The sequence below is a fragment of the Acipenser ruthenus genome, chromosome 18 (genome assembly GCF_902713425.1).
Source record: "Acipenser ruthenus chromosome 18, fAciRut3.2 maternal haplotype, whole genome shotgun sequence".
Taxonomy (NCBI): Eukaryota; Metazoa; Chordata; class Actinopteri; order Acipenseriformes; family Acipenseridae; genus Acipenser; species Acipenser ruthenus.
In genome coordinates, this window is record NC_081206.1 from 3,311,465 (window position 1) to 3,327,159 (window position 15,695).

A 15,695-nucleotide genomic window follows, 5' to 3' on the forward strand; every position below is an offset into this window, starting at 1 on the left:
AATTGAACAGGACACAATGAGCAGATGAGGCTCTGGGAGTTTCTTCAGTTTGTCACACTGTATAAACACAGACTGTCTGAGCAGTGACTGCAGTAGCCTCACTTTGTGAGGGGTATGTTGTTGTGGTGTGTGTGACCATCTTGGATGAATTCGTTATCGCTACACTGGCACTCATTGCTCCCAAGAGAAGGCCATTTGTATTCCCACATAATTAAACTGCCAGCACTCTCCATTTTTACAGCACAGTTTAGGAGCGTGCAAAGGTATCAAAATTACACTTGAAAATACCATCACCTAAGCCTTCAGGCTATTGTTTCTGACAACGTTTCCCAGGGGAAGCTGGCATCAGTTCTTGCACTTCAATATTTACCAAGGCTCCTGGAAGAAACAAAGACATTCAGAATGGTTTTCAATGCCTTGCTGTATATATAAAACCTAATGACATTTCAATATGGACGTTATCTAAATACAGTACAGTACAAAATGGTATATCATATGCTTCTGGAGTAAGCTTCCCTTCTTTCTGCTGCTGTTTCATCTCAATTTTCAGAAGCTAAACCCTCTATTTGAACCTAATTGTCCTTGGAAATGACAGTACAATCCTTTTCCAAAAGGTATTTTCAAGAGTACTCTCTGGAAATGTGCCCAGTTCCATTCTTCCTGTTTAAGAAGCAATTGGCTTGTATCGAAAGAGTAGTTCTTTCCAGTCCCCTTCCCCTCACCTTCATTAATAATGTATTTGCTTGCCTCTCCCTATAATCATTAGACTCAGTCTTGGGTTCCATAAGTGCTGTCCATCCTTCTTCCCTGCTGACTAAGAAAGGTCAGCGTTTTCTTAAGAACTGTCAATCTTCCCCTGCCTCAATTCTGTATTTTTTATTTAACTCTACATGGTAGCCTATAAGGTAAAAAAAACCCAACAACAACAACAACAACAACACATCATTGGAGAAATCTAGTTTTTAATTGCCAAAGTCGACAAGCCCACAGTGTTCCAGTTTACAGTGCAGTGCTGAGTACTTGTGTGATTAGGGATCCCCAGAAGAACTCTCACAGTACCACAGTCTTGTTGCAGATTTATTATCCCAGCATATATTGTGTTAATAGTCAAGAACAAAGCAAAACAAACGTGTTATGTGAGGAGAACCCAATTATAGACGGACACATCTATAGCAAGAACAGTGTCTCAATGATGTGCCCTGCTTTCCCCTTTGGTTATATCTGTTCTCGCTCCATTGTAAAATATAAAACTCCTGCACTGTAAATGAAGTATAATGCACTGTAGTTGCAGCTGACTATAGGAGCTTTTTAATGGTGATTTCCATGTACGGCAGCTCTTCTCACTGCAATAAACAAAGCTCTTTCCTCTCGACAGCTGTGTTGCAGCTTTATAGGTGTCAAGGCACGTTAAGATCAATATCATTTCCTCTGCATTATTTACGATAATAAAGACTTAATAAGAATCTCTACTACAGTGAAGTACAGACTTTAATAGATAAAATCAAAAAGGGGTGGAGGAAGAAATCAATTAGCTTATGTAAAGCCAAGGACAGATTATGCAGCAATGTGTTTTGAAAATATTCAAATCCCCTTTTAGCAGAACAGGGCAAAAATCCAACAACAATTATCAGTTGGTGCTGAAATAATTACTGTTTACATCCATTAATAATAATAATAATAATAATAATAATAATAATAATAATAATAATAATAATAATAATGAACACATAATGGTCTATCATAATGATGCAATTTAATCAAGGGATACTGGAAACAAGGTAAACCACGAGAACCAAACTTTAGTAGTTGTAATGTCACCTGACCTTTTAATGATTTTCTCAGACCTCTGGAGACAATTGTTGTTTACTTTGTTGACCTGTCTTCGATGGTGTCATAGTGTACATATCTTCCACTAGTGTCTGAATGTTATAATAATATATTTAATTGAAATTAAGTTATTTATGTATTTGAAGGTCAGTTTGCGCGTTTTTAAATAATAAAAACATTGAAATCCTAGTCAATTCTATTTTTAATTCTTTATGAATATTTTTTTTAAAACCACTGAGAATCTGAAATTGCAGATTGCTCTAAACTTGTTAGTGTGTATATACAGTACCGTGAACCACATATTACCTGAAATAGGTTGACTGCGACGTGCATGGAACTTCGTTGTACGCTGTTTGGGTGTGTGGTAGATTTGCGACAATAGGACGTTTTAATTTACAGCAGTGTGGCAGCTCGTTGATTCAATCTGCCTGCGGGAGCTAAAATCTGTACATTTTGGAACACAGACTTTTCATTTATTTATCTGTCATGGATGTTGGGGAACTGCTGAACTATCAGGTAGATATGAACGCCGTGTATCTGTGTAGTTTGTTCCTGTGTTTTCCACAACGTCTAATGGAAAATTCTTCCCAAATGCCGAGTAGGCCTCCGAGTCCTCGGGTTTGATTAGGTACTGTTTCCCACAGTAGAAACACTTCCTTTGTGGAAGTAGTTTCATTTGGTCGCATGCTGTGTAAACCGTATGTTTAAACTTTAGTATTTTTTCTTTCTAATTCAACAGTATAAGGTAATATTTTAAAACTAGAACCAGTAAACAAATGGGAGAAATTTGCATGCCGATACATCGGTCTTAACTGGGATAAGATATATTTTGAATGAAACGCTTTAGGCCCACCGTTTCATTAAGAAATAAAGTTATACTGTGACTATAGGGATTTAACTGGGGTTCTACCGGATAGATTTACAGTGTGGGTCTATAAAGTGCATACATTCTATAAATATATTACTGTAGTACATTATTAACAAATTCCACATGCATGATGAACCAGTATCCAGGACTGCACAAAAAGCGATGTATGAGAAAATATCGCAAGAGTGATGACTCAAGAGCTGTACTGGAGAACGCATATCCGAAGGAATTAGAATGGTCAGGTCAGAACAATTTAATGTAAACACCCTGAACACGAGTTGCATACAATCCGTGCATCCTGGCTGCCCATGGTTGCATCCCTAGAGTGTGTTTGTTGATGCAACGCATATATTCAGCAGATCGCTGGAGCTAGTGCTGTACTTGAGCAATGGTGTGGGTCTAAATAACTACAGCGGTGCAGATCTGCCGACAGAACACGCTGTACAAGAAAGCACCCCGTGTGATATGTCAGATTTCGTTATGTGTCAGGATTGCATTGTTGCTTGTCCACAAAAAACAATGTCTACGTTAATTTGTTTAGGATTACTGTGTTTTAAAACAATATTAACAATATTAAGAATAACAACACAACAAAACATCTGTAGAAAGATGGCAGATAGCAACATGTTTCATGTTGGGGGGTGTGTAGTGGGAGTTTTTCTACTGGGATATAGACACCCAATTGTTCACATTAGGGATGTTAATAGCATAAACATTTGACCATTTCCCCCAAGATGTGCATGCCAAATCTAGGTCTGGTCTTTGAAATCAGTTGTTGACAAGCCTCAACTGAAGTGCAGAAACTACTAAAATAAAAAATAAAATCCAGTCTGCCAGCCCACCCTTAATGATGCCTTTGGTAAGCTCTGTAAATCGGCTTAATGTCTGAATGATTATGGAATCGTGAATGTCACTGCTACGACATTGTCAAGTTTCTCACTGGTACATTGACTATCAAAGTTAAACCCAAGCTGTGGGATGCCTACAGTTGTATAGTAACCCTCCTGCGGGGCCCAGGTTTAATTTAATTTTCGTAATGTTAGTAATGAATCGAAGAGGACCCTCGTAGATACTGAGCAGGAGTGCAGACAGATTTCAGGGACAGCTTTCTTTTTTGAGGGAACAATACCTTTCCGTCATCAATGCAATCTCAATCCCTACTGCCTTGTGAGAAGTTCCACTTTGGGTCGATGAAGGTTTGTGTCGTGATTTGCCTGCTACAGGAGCGAGTGCTTGCTGGTTGGAGGGTGTTGTGAAACTAGCCGCTGCAGCTGGTCTATAGAATGCTCATGTCTTGTTGGAGCCACATTGCACTGAATAGGGCATAGAGTGGCAGTACTAATGTGGATTAAAGTTAAGGGTTTAAATAGAGCATGTTGGGAGGTGGTTAATGCCTTCCCACTATATGCTAGAACAGCCTTTAGGGATTTGGAGCTTGCCAGCATTGTGCAGTATCTTTATCCTCATAAATAAATTAGTTTAAGACGGATGGCAATTGCTGGCTATGCAAATGCAATATTTTCTCCCCCCTGCAAAACACTCTATATATAAATTACTCTCCTGGGGGGTGGCATATTATTCAATAAGCCAGTTTAAGAAAACTAAGTCATGTTATTGGTGTTTTCTAAGTAATGCCAGCAATCGTGAGCTTGCTATCTTGAGCCTCCAGGCTTCAAACTGAACAGCAATCCCACTTGGAAATGAAACTGTGATTGCACTGTTTGTAGATACATTAAACTGAAAATTGGATATAAAATTGGTTTCTAATGAGCTGGCAACTTGCTCCCTAACTTTATGACTTCACTGCGTTTTCTGTTTATCGGTACTTTTTCCTTTTCGTTGTGTTAATTTAGAGTTTGGCATTTTCTCAGCGGAAGGACAAACATTGTTCTGTTCGGAATTAATGGAAATTTCCAGTATCTCGGTGGTACTGAGGTTGTGTTTTGCTGTGTTTCAGCTGCTTGTAAAGAGATCAAGGTTTACTCTGGTTAAAATTTCTAGTGGCCAGCAAAACATTATGACTATGCCAAAAAAGACAAGCAGTTATGAATCTTGCCTGTGATTTGTCATCGTCAGTAGGCAATATTTTATTTTTTATTTTATTTTATTTTATTTTATTATTATTATTATTATTATTATTATTATTATTATTATTATTATTATTATTATTATTTTTATATACTGCTGCTGTTTTCGTGGCCGTGTTAAAATAAAACCAAAAATGAATGCAGTTTCCTGAAAATGTATCCAAATAAAGGGCAGCAAACCGTTTTTTAATACAATAAAATGTACAGTTTTGCATCCTGCTTCGTATTTGATGCAGTGCCTGCATGTTGAATTGGCCCTTCCACGTTTCAGTGACTGACGTCTAGGTCTTTCTTTCTATATCCCTGTCCAGCCGGACCGTGGCACAAAGCGTCCCCGCAAAGATGAAAGGGAGGGGGAGCCGCGAGGCAGACAGAAGCTGGCGGGACCGAGGGAACCTGGCTGGCACCAGGAAGGGGACAGCCTGGACAGCGAGGACAACAGCGACAAGAAGAAACTTTTGGAAAAGCTCATGGACCATGATGAGGATCTGGAGGTGAGGAATCTTGTATGTTATGTAAATAGGTTAGTAATTGCTAACCCTTTGCTAAAAATAGGCAGGTCAAATGTATGTGTAAACTAATTTAATTCATACTCCGTATTTCTTTCCAATCTTTTCTGTATACAGTTAAATACCACAAACATACAGTTTTAGCACAAATACACATTGCCGTAATTGAAGTTACGGACGGCCTCCAATGATGGCGTTTTTGATTGGTAACCAAAATTACTAGTATCTTAAATGGGTTATGCTAAAGTTTAAACGTTTAATATGTTAAATGGAAAACAATTTGCCAGGCTATAAGGAAAGAGCTTGCAAATCCTATGCACAGAGGAGGCTTAAAATGCTGTTTTCAGTTGCCACTTAATATTGTAGAGGTATGTGTTGTCAGTATTACTACAGCTATAGAGAATGATCTGGTTATTTCTATGCTTGTCTTGTGCAAGATCCGTTCAGACGGATGCCTCTTTATGGCTACAGAGATGTGGGACCATTTCAAATGAGAATTTCCTATAAAGAAACATATTACATGTTCTTTGTGTGCTTCATTCTTAATTTATGAGCGCCGTAAAATCAAAAGGGAAGCCACAAAGATGTTTTAAATTCACTCCACGAAATAAAGCATGCAGAAGTTTCTTAATCGCTGTCCGTAACTGCTTCAGTGATTCTTTGATAGCAGACTTTGCAGTTTCAGGAGATGCTGCTTGTCAGAAATCTTCTCCATTCAGTTTTACCACTGCCAGGACGGCTTTTTAAAATGGAACTGATCTGCAGACATTTCAGATTAAGAAGATTGTAATTAATGTTTGGAAGATTTTTTTTTTTTTGTTCAAATCAATGAGCCTTCTGCAACCAGGAGGTAAATATCACTAATACAGAGATACAGATAAGTTAACCAGTTTCTACATGTTCTTATTGTAGTCTGAACCTGTGGATGAAAGCTCTGTAAAGAAGATGATTCTGACGTTTGAGAAGAGGGCCTATAAAAACCAGGAACTGCGGATTAAGTTTCCCGACAACCCTGAAAAGTATGTACAGCCGCTGAAGCACCTTTCACTTCTCTCTTGACTTCACTTCACTCATTTCCCATTTAAAAAAAAAAAAAAAAAAAAAAAGTTTCCTGTGCAGTGTCCCTCCTTCCTGACTTGTATCTATCATTGGTTTGTTCTGAATACATTAAAGCCACCCCAACTACTAAGTGGCAGCAAATTTCTACATTTCTATTGGTGACTCCACTTGCGAGATTTAAAATGAGATTACAATTAGAAAGCTTGTTTGCGGCATTTAAAGCTATTACAGATGGATTAACAGAATTGCAAATCGTGGCGAAATTCTCCTAAAACTAGTATAGATATCTAACTCCTGCTCTTTCTGTTTTTCTGGTCAGATTCATGGAATCAGAGCTGGATCTGAATGATATTATCCAGGAGATGCATGTGATTGCCACCATGCCGGACCTCTATCACCTGCTCGTCGAGCTGAATGCAGTCCATTCCTTCCTCGGGTTACTTAGCCATGAGAATACTGATATCCTTTTATTCCTGGAAAAAAAGGATTTACAGCAACGTTTGCATGGTGCTGTTTTAAATTGTCATCATTCCTCTTCAGCTAAACACCAAACGGTGCAAACTGTCATTCAGCAGCTTTGATCTTGCAATATTTGCACTACTTCTGAATAAATGGTGTTTCTCCTAAAACATCTTTATAGCATTACTGCACTACTGTATTGTTTGTATTTGATTGCACCGTTTCCTTAACGTCCATTACATGTAGCCATCGGAGTGGTAGATCTGTTGCAGGAGCTGACAGATATTGATACGCTTCAGGAGAGTGAGGAAGGGGCTGAAGTGCTTATCGATGCTTTGGTGAGTGCTGTTGCCGTCTTCAGTCTGCATTGCTGCAGCTCAGTCTGCTACACAGTAATTACTCCAGAGGGTTTTACATTTGGCAAGAGGAAATACTTGGAAAACCTAAACAGAAAAAAATATTAACTTTGCAGTAATGGAATATAATTAATGGATATAGGTAACATGATTAAATCTAATTTCTTTCACATCTGTGTAAAAATAAAAATAAATGAATAAATAATAATAATAATTGTGTTATTTGTTCTATCTGGTGCAGGGATGGAAATAAGACTCCTACTGCATAGCAGTTTTACCTGTTCCAGGCTTTACTACAAGCTTGATTTGCAACAGTGTACAGGTAACAAGCTCAGTTGTTTCTTAATAAACTCCTAGTAAAACCAGTAATGGATCACACTGCTATGCAATGGGAGTTTTATTTCCATCCCTGTGGTGATTTTGTACTGTAATGATTACTTCAGGGTTCTCAGTCTTTTCATAAAGGACTTCATCTGAGCTGTAGTGCTCTGGTGCACTTTGTCATTGTTTGCAATGTATTTTCCTGTTTGTAAGGCTTGCGACAGCATCAGCAATTTAAGGCTATTGCAATTCAGCACCCACTACCACACATCACAGACATGTAGTGTGCTGTCCTGGGTTAATTGTAAAGGTCTTAACTCTTTGTATCGGGTTGTGTCTACAAATTGTTTTAATTAAAAGGCCGTTTTGCTTCAGCTGACAAGGAGAATACAGATAGCAGGGTTCAGGTGGTCCAAGGTGGTTTGTGGAAACTAACCTATTGTCTAAAAGCAGCTCTATTTTTTTATTTTTTAAATTAATGGTGCTATCCTCATGATACAAGCTAGAAACACAGTATTGAATGTGTAGTCCTATAATATACAGTATATAAATACATGTGCCTGGTGTATAAACAGCTTTTCTAAATGTACTTTTTGTAACACTTTGCAGACGGAAAGATTCTTGTGTGATATAAATCTGGCTATTCTCACGTCTGTGTATAGACTTTTCAACATTCTATTCTTTTTAAATTGACTGCAATGTGGTTAGTTTAATCTTGGGAATTAGCTGTGATTTACCGTATTCCTTCGAATTTCAAGAGGCCTTTTTTAAACAATTTTTTTCTTCTCAAAAATAGCCTGTGTCTTAAATTTGACTACAGTATGGTGATGCGTGTATTAAAATCACCAAAAAAAGACGTGACTACCCTAACAAAGATGAATCATCCATGACATACAGGCAGCCATTTCCAAAGAAGCGTTATTAGCTTCCCGAGGCATTCGAAGAGAAGCTTTTACAATTTCAGTGTTTCGTTATTAGGCTCGGTTATAACAAGCAGGTACCAGCTTGGACAGACCTGAAATGCTGATTAGACATGCCAAGCAATACCACAGTTCACAAACTGGGAGAAAAACAGGTGTGAGTAATCACAACTGGAAATGAGAAGCAGCACATAACTGTACGCTCTGTGTTATAGCAGACAGCCACAAACTGCCTCCATATGCGCAACTGAGGTTGTATCGTTGTAATTGCATATTTATTTCATGTTTTATTTTTCCCTCAAATTGAGGGTGGGAAATTTGGGCTGTGTCTTAAATTCGAAGGAATACGGTATATATGTCCTTAAATATTATTAGCATGGTGCTGGAAGGCTCCAGGGCATATTGTTAATACGTTTCTGTGCTGCACTGTTAGTCTTGTGGCAATTGATTTTTAACTGCAATACATGCTATTATACTTGAAAGCCCCCTCCCCATGTCAGATATTAAAATGAGATTATTTATTTATTTCTTAGCAGACGCCCTTATCCAGGGCGAGATTAGCGATTAGCTGTGCATAACAGCTTGTTGAGTGGACTGTGGCATGTAACATCTTAACCTAGCAGGTGTGCTTTTTAGTTGGTCTTTCTTGGATTGATAGGTCAGGGGTTCCCAAACTGGGGGCTGCAAGATGGTTTCAGGGGGCCCGTAGCACACAAGCACTCTCTCCCAAATGACCGTGACAAAGCCAGGGGTTCAGTTCATTCACACGAATGCTGCAGATAAGTCCTTGTGGCTATTTCGAATGCAACATTGACAACCGCTTGTGTCTGTGATAACAGTATGTACCATTTACAACAAAAGGGGGGTGATTGTAAGAGAACAAAATAGGCAATTATATGAATGCACTTTTATAATTATAATACATTTTTTAAATGAAAATAAATAAATACAGGATTTCTGCCACTGTGTGTTTTTGGTTCTTGATACTTTTTCATCTCCCAACATAAAAATAAAATAAACCATAGCGCCCCGCTTACCTTTACAGGCAGGTTTATGTTGCGTTTACGTCTGCTAAGAAATCAATTTGCAATCGGACGGTATTGAAAGCAGTAGTGCGTTTACTGGTACAAACGAATAACCTCTCTCACTAAAGCTATCAAAAGAAAGTTGGGGGACCCCTGTGATAGGTTATTGTTAAGTCAGTATTCTTTAAGGTATTTTAGAAGGACAGAACAATCTCTAGAATGGGTGTCTATTTTCTGGTTTTCCTTTAGATATTTGTGAAAACATGTAATATTATTTTTAGAATTATTATTATTAAATAAAAATAGTAGTCACTGCGACCAGATACAGACATATACTGGATGTCAAATTTAAAACATTTTTTAGAAATGTACTTGACATTTGAGATGATTCATCTAATTTAATGTCTCTGAAGTGTTCTTTCTGCTTAAAGTTTAGAGATGACCGTAATAAGTGATGATTTAGGGGTCTGTCCCATGACATGAACAGCATAAGGATTCCAGTTCTGTGTCCGGAAGGAAATAACCAGGCACGGTACATATCCAGCACTGTGATGCATTTCCCCTGTTTCAGGTGGAGGGGCAAGTGGTGGCTTTACTGGTACAGAACATGGAGCGACTAGATGAGCAGGTGAAGGAGGAGGCAGATGGTGTCTACAACACACTTGGTAAGTAAGAGAGCATACACTCGAACCCCACCAGTTTAAAATGTAATTTAGGAAATGCAGGGAGACGCACACAGTACAAAATACAGTTTATCCCTGGAACGCCTTGGTAGGCAGGTGTATTTTAAGTGACTTCTCTCCATCAGACAAAATGGAGATTTAGTAAGTAAACTTGATTGAGGCAGATTATACAGCAGCAGTGGGTTAGTTTTTTGGAGGCTAGTTATGCTTAGAGGACACTTGGTGATTTTTAAAAAGAAGATTAAAAGCTTTAATAAAACGTACAATGCAGCTTCCAGCCTGGTCTCTTTCAGTCCCCAGTCTCCCGTCCTCTTACTGAAGCGTTATCTGGATTCAGGGACTGAACTCTCAACTTCCTCTGCTTCAAAGAAAAGACAGTGTGTTTTGCTTGGGCTGAACCTTCCCTGGGCTGAAAAGCAGGCAACAAAGCTTTCCTTGGGATGAATTCATGTTTAAAGGTCAGCTCTTTTCATGCAGTTGGGTCTTGCGGAGCCTGTGGAATAAATTAGTTCTACATTCTATATGGGATTCCAACAAGAGGATTTCATAAGCGTGACTGCCGCTATTGCCAGTGTTAAAAGACCATTGAGGCTGAGCTTTGTCTGACCAGGATTTTATTACATTTCTGTCTGCTTTATATTGTTTTGGCTTTTAGGTTACATTAATTATGACCCTTGTGTTCATCCTAGATTTATTATTATTTATTTCTTAGCAGACACCCTTATCCAGGGTGACTTACAATTGTTACAAAGTATCACATTACAGAATATCACATTACAGATAAGAGCAGTTAAAGTACAGTAAAATCAGTAGAAAATAAGATCAAATTAAAATAACAGCAAAATAAAGAATACAGTAAATAATTAAGAGCAGTTAACTTTTTATAGTAAAAATATTTGCTTATACGAGTAAAGTCCTTTAAGAGCACGTAGTAAGTACGGTAAGTGGATGGGAACGATTTCAAATAGAGCAGTTGTGAGGTTTACAGATGCTGTTTACAGATGGAGGTTCAGCTGTCAGGCAGCTTTGGAAGTTGGAAGTTTTTGTTTTGTTTTAATTTACTTGCGATCAGTTTATAGTAGCCGGGAGGATGAAGGATAGTGGTATGTGAAATTCCTTTTTATCTGATGTACAATTTTTTTTTTGTTTAATATTTCCAAAGGTATAATTGAGAATGTGGCTGAATTCAGACCTGGAATGTGCACAGAAGCTGCCCAGCAGGGCCTAATGCAGTGGCTGTTAAAAAGAATAAAGGTAGGATTTTGTTAGTCCAAGAACAGTGGTGGTTTTGTGGAGTGGTTTCCCGTATTGTACGTATCTGTTCCTAGAGCAGCCGGCAAACTATTAGGCAACATGGCCCTGATGATTGGGCAGCAAAATGATGTATAATGATCTTGAGGAGATCCTCCACCTCCTTGGCATAATGGACCTTTTAGCAAGATGGTGTCTCACCATTGAAAGACCACTCTAGTTTTGTGAAACTGTGTGTGACACAGTAACTTAACATATTGTTTTAAAATTTTTATAGATGTTTTTTAAAAACAAATGCTAAACAATTTTCTTTCCAACAGGCAAAAATGCCATTTGATGCAAACAAGCTGTACTGCAGTGAAATCCTAGCCATCTTGCTCCAGAACAATGACAGTAAGAAGACAATAAGCTAATAGCTGCAGTGTGTTGAAGAGATTCAAAAGTTTAACTGCACTTTTGTTGTAATTCATTGAGAATGTGTGCCATCAACTAGTTATTACTATTAGCCTGTATATTATAAATGCTCAGTAACTGTTGACAGAGAGTCCTGTGTAGATATTCTGTCCGGCTTCTATCTGGTTCCCACTCTCACCCAGCCCCAGAGAACTCAATCTTCTTGCTCTATGCTAGTTACTTTCTTCCTGTGCATATTTTGTACTGTTGATTTTGTGTTGCTTAACCAATGTTAAAAGCTTCTTATCCTGACAACCTGGCTCCTTTTTTTCCCCCTCTCTGTTTGTTCTGCAGACACCAGGGATCTGCTGGGAGAACTGGACGGGATCGACGTGTTACTGCAGCAGCTTTCTGTAAGTACCTCTTGTGTTTCTCCTCCCTGAGGCACCAAACTTGTTTCTCAACTTGATTAAATAACTCGATTGCCCAAACCAACTTACTTTCCTTTGTTGCTTGCATGTAACCATAGAGATCTGTTTGACTAACCATAGGTATAAATGCCAACATATATTCCAGGTGCATAATGCGTGTGTCTTTCATGAACTGCATCTCTCCATCTCAGTAGTACACTACAGTAAATAGACCAATAGACCTAATTTATAACAGGACATTGATGACAATATTACTTTCATCTCTGGCATTGCAGACCTATACAGGCTGAACAGAGGTACAGGAGGATCAGAGCGAGCATATCGTAACTAAATAAATAAAAGCAATGCAGCACAGCCATGGTTGATAAGAGATAGCTGATCATGTATACTGAGCTGACAGGGCACAGGGTCAGTGATGCATTCCCACCTCTATTTTCCAAGCACAGGTTCTTGGAGAGAGCCTTTTAAAAGTACACAAAAAGGGGTTTCAGCATCTTTTTTTTTTTGAGACCCAGTACAGAACTGCAGTAGCATAGCAAATCGCTTTTTTAATTTGCTGTTGCAATCAGCAGATCAGAAGACATTCGCATACAGCAGAGGTTTTCAAAGTACCTTGAGTTAAAATACATGCCTCATACATTCTATTGTGTTAGGAAGCAACATGAGAGGGTCGTGTTATTTGACTCTAAGCTGTTCCACATCAGGTTCACGTTCCACGAAAGGTGTATTGAATCCTGATCAGATTCCTAAGCAATCCATTCCAAATGTTAAATTCTCTCGCCTAGGAACAGATGTTAGACAATAATAACATAATAGAAACTAGTATGTGGCAATGCATTTGTAGAAAAAATAAATAAGGCTAATTAAAACATTTGTAATGTAGCAAAACTGGGAAGTGATCCAAACTGCCGCATCTGTCTGTTTATTTTATATATATTATTTTTTTTTTTTTTAAGGAAAAGCTGGTTTTTTTTACTTCCTTTTTTTAATTGTGTACCTTCTGAGTTTAACGACCATTACTTTAAACCCCTTCCAACTTATTTTTTGTATGTCTTTTTCTAATATTATGTAACAAGTCAAGACGTATGCGGAATTTGTAAAGAAGTAATGTTGTTGAGCTCATATAACAACATGATGGTTTTCTGCTGTGTGCATGATCAGTCATGAAGAGATGTTGGTCTGCGTACTATTAATCAGAATGCCTGCCACAAGAAAGACCTGCCCTGATTGAAATGCGAGCTGCGATAGATGAAATGTGTTTAATTTGTTTGGTAAAGGAATAGCAGAAGCAAGTACATTCATTGATGGCAGCACAAGGGCTAATAAAGTATGAGAGTGTATTTTCTGTCAGCTTCTGTAAATGGCAAGCTAAGCCACCCCCTATTTAGATTAACCACCCTGATGTATCAGTTTCACAGAAATACAGTAATTTGTTTATGTGTAGGTAGAGTGTGTCCTTTCTAAGATAAATATGACCAGACTACACTTACAGTAATTTTATACACGGGTTAGGACTATATCAATTTATTTATTTTTTGTATTATTTCTTTTTTTAATATATAAAGTAAACCTTTGATTGGATTTGTCAGGTGTTCAAGCGGCACAACCCATCCACCGCAGAGGAGCAGGAGATGATGGAGAACCTCTTTGTCTCTCTGTGCTCCTGTCTCATGCTGGCATCCAATCGGGAACGCTTCCTAAAGGGAGAGGGTCTGCAGCTTATGAACCTCATGCTAAGGTAAGGTGCATGCAATAGGAGGGAAAACAAGAACAGTTACTTTTACATGCATCCCTTAAACACTTCATTAAAAACAAATTGGAGTAAAACTTATTAATCTAACGTTTCAGCAAGTGTTTTCAATACAAGCATTTACTTAGATTTCATTTACCATATTTTATATTTTTAAAAAAAAACAAACGTATTTCAGAAGTATTTGTAATTAATGTGCATCTGTTTTCTTTGTACTGAAAATAATAAACAGGCAATAAATAGTTTAATTCCAGCAAGTACATGTTTTGCTCTTTTGAGCTCTTGTGGGATTAGTCATCCTACATTAAGGATGTTTTTATGATCAGCCTTACAGAGACATGAATTAACCTTGTTTTTCACTTGGATAAAATGAAATCCGTGTTGATAAATTAATTTTGAATTAAAGGATGTTGTCAACGTGTGATTGAATTCGAGGGTTATATTACAGTCTTCCAGAATCCATCTAGAAATCTATTGTGAAACATTTTGGTTGGTTGTAAAGCAGCATATCGACACACTATAGCAATATGAATCTGACTTCCAGTATTCCATTACTGATTCCGGACAGAGCCCCACTTTCCAGCAGGGATTACAGAACTGACAGTTTAATCAGCTACATCCTGACAGAAATCAGCTACTTGACCTTAAACAGAGAAAAAAAAAATCACTAAAAAACACAGCCTGCCACTCCAATCAAGCCTCTGCTGTTTTTTTTTTGTTTTAAATGTCTGATGTTCGCTGAATAAATATTCCTGTAATCATACTTGGGAGACCTCAAAATCGATAGACAATTATAGTAAGGCTAAATGTTTCTTAAGTTGTCCATAATAATTGAAGCCTGCATGCTGCTCTCCTAATGTCTTGCATTCTAAGTTTATTAAAATGTGATGATGTTTCTAACCTACTGGAAGGGTTCACCTCACTCACCCTTTCAGTTTGCTAACCAATTGCAGAAACCAAGGATGTTTGTTCAGTAATGTCAAATGGCAACCAGGAAATAACTCATTAATCAAATGCTTCTTATGGAAAACATGTAGGACTGGGTCTTTTGAAGACTATTGATAATGAAAGGACTTTGCTTTGGAAAGACAACAGGAAAGCCCAGTGAAAAGAGGTGAAAATGGGTACAGTGGGCTTCCACATGCCATTCTAGACTTTATGTGTGTGTGTGTGTGTGTATATATATATATATATATATATATATAAATATGTATATATATATATATATATATATATATAATATATATATATGTATATAAATATATATATATATATATATATATATATATATATATATATATATATAATATATATATAATATATAAATATGTATGTATTTTTGTTCTGTATAGCTTGAATAATAGCTCGAATGCATGATCCTATAAAAAATGTAACATCGGCACCAAGGCCATGTCTCTCTTTTTCTTATGTTACGCACAGCATTAATAAATTAGTGCATGTAATATCAGAACAAAACAAACTTGAGCCCAGGGTTCCTGAAAGCTCAGTCAAGGAGCCTAGAGTGACAATAGGACAGATAGCAAACCTAGCATAAACCCTTTCTACCTAGCACTGGAAGAAGAGGGCTGTATTGCCATCAGATTGACTGAGATAGGCTCTGCCACACACTGAATTACTTGCCTCGGGTCTTATCTGGAGCCCTGTATTCATGGTAACGAGTTGTCGCCAGCTTCTAAAGGTTGCCCTTGATCAATAGAAAAACCATAGGTCAAATACAGTTTCTCCTCGGACAGTT

The 15,695-nt window shown here is 37.7% G+C and overlaps 1 protein-coding gene across 1 annotated transcript in view; it reads left to right on the forward strand.

The window, feature by feature from the left end:
• Positions 1-2,147: 2,147 nt before the first annotated feature.
• Positions 2,148-15,695, forward strand: part of LOC117431926 (beta-catenin-like protein 1) — a 32,127-nt gene continuing 18,579 nt past the window's right edge. Inside the window, exons 1-10 of the mRNA XM_058990849.1 lie at positions 2,148-2,343; positions 5,094-5,276; positions 6,204-6,310; positions 6,670-6,809; positions 7,050-7,147; positions 10,003-10,096; positions 11,277-11,368; positions 11,686-11,758; positions 12,113-12,171; positions 13,779-13,927. Coding sequence (XP_058846832.1) covers positions 2,314-2,343; positions 5,094-5,276; positions 6,204-6,310; positions 6,670-6,809; positions 7,050-7,147; positions 10,003-10,096; positions 11,277-11,368; positions 11,686-11,758; positions 12,113-12,171; positions 13,779-13,927 — 1,025 coding nt within the window. The 5' untranslated portion in view covers positions 2,148-2,313. The remainder of the gene's footprint in view (positions 2,344-5,093; positions 5,277-6,203; positions 6,311-6,669; positions 6,810-7,049; positions 7,148-10,002; positions 10,097-11,276; positions 11,369-11,685; positions 11,759-12,112; positions 12,172-13,778; positions 13,928-15,695) is intronic.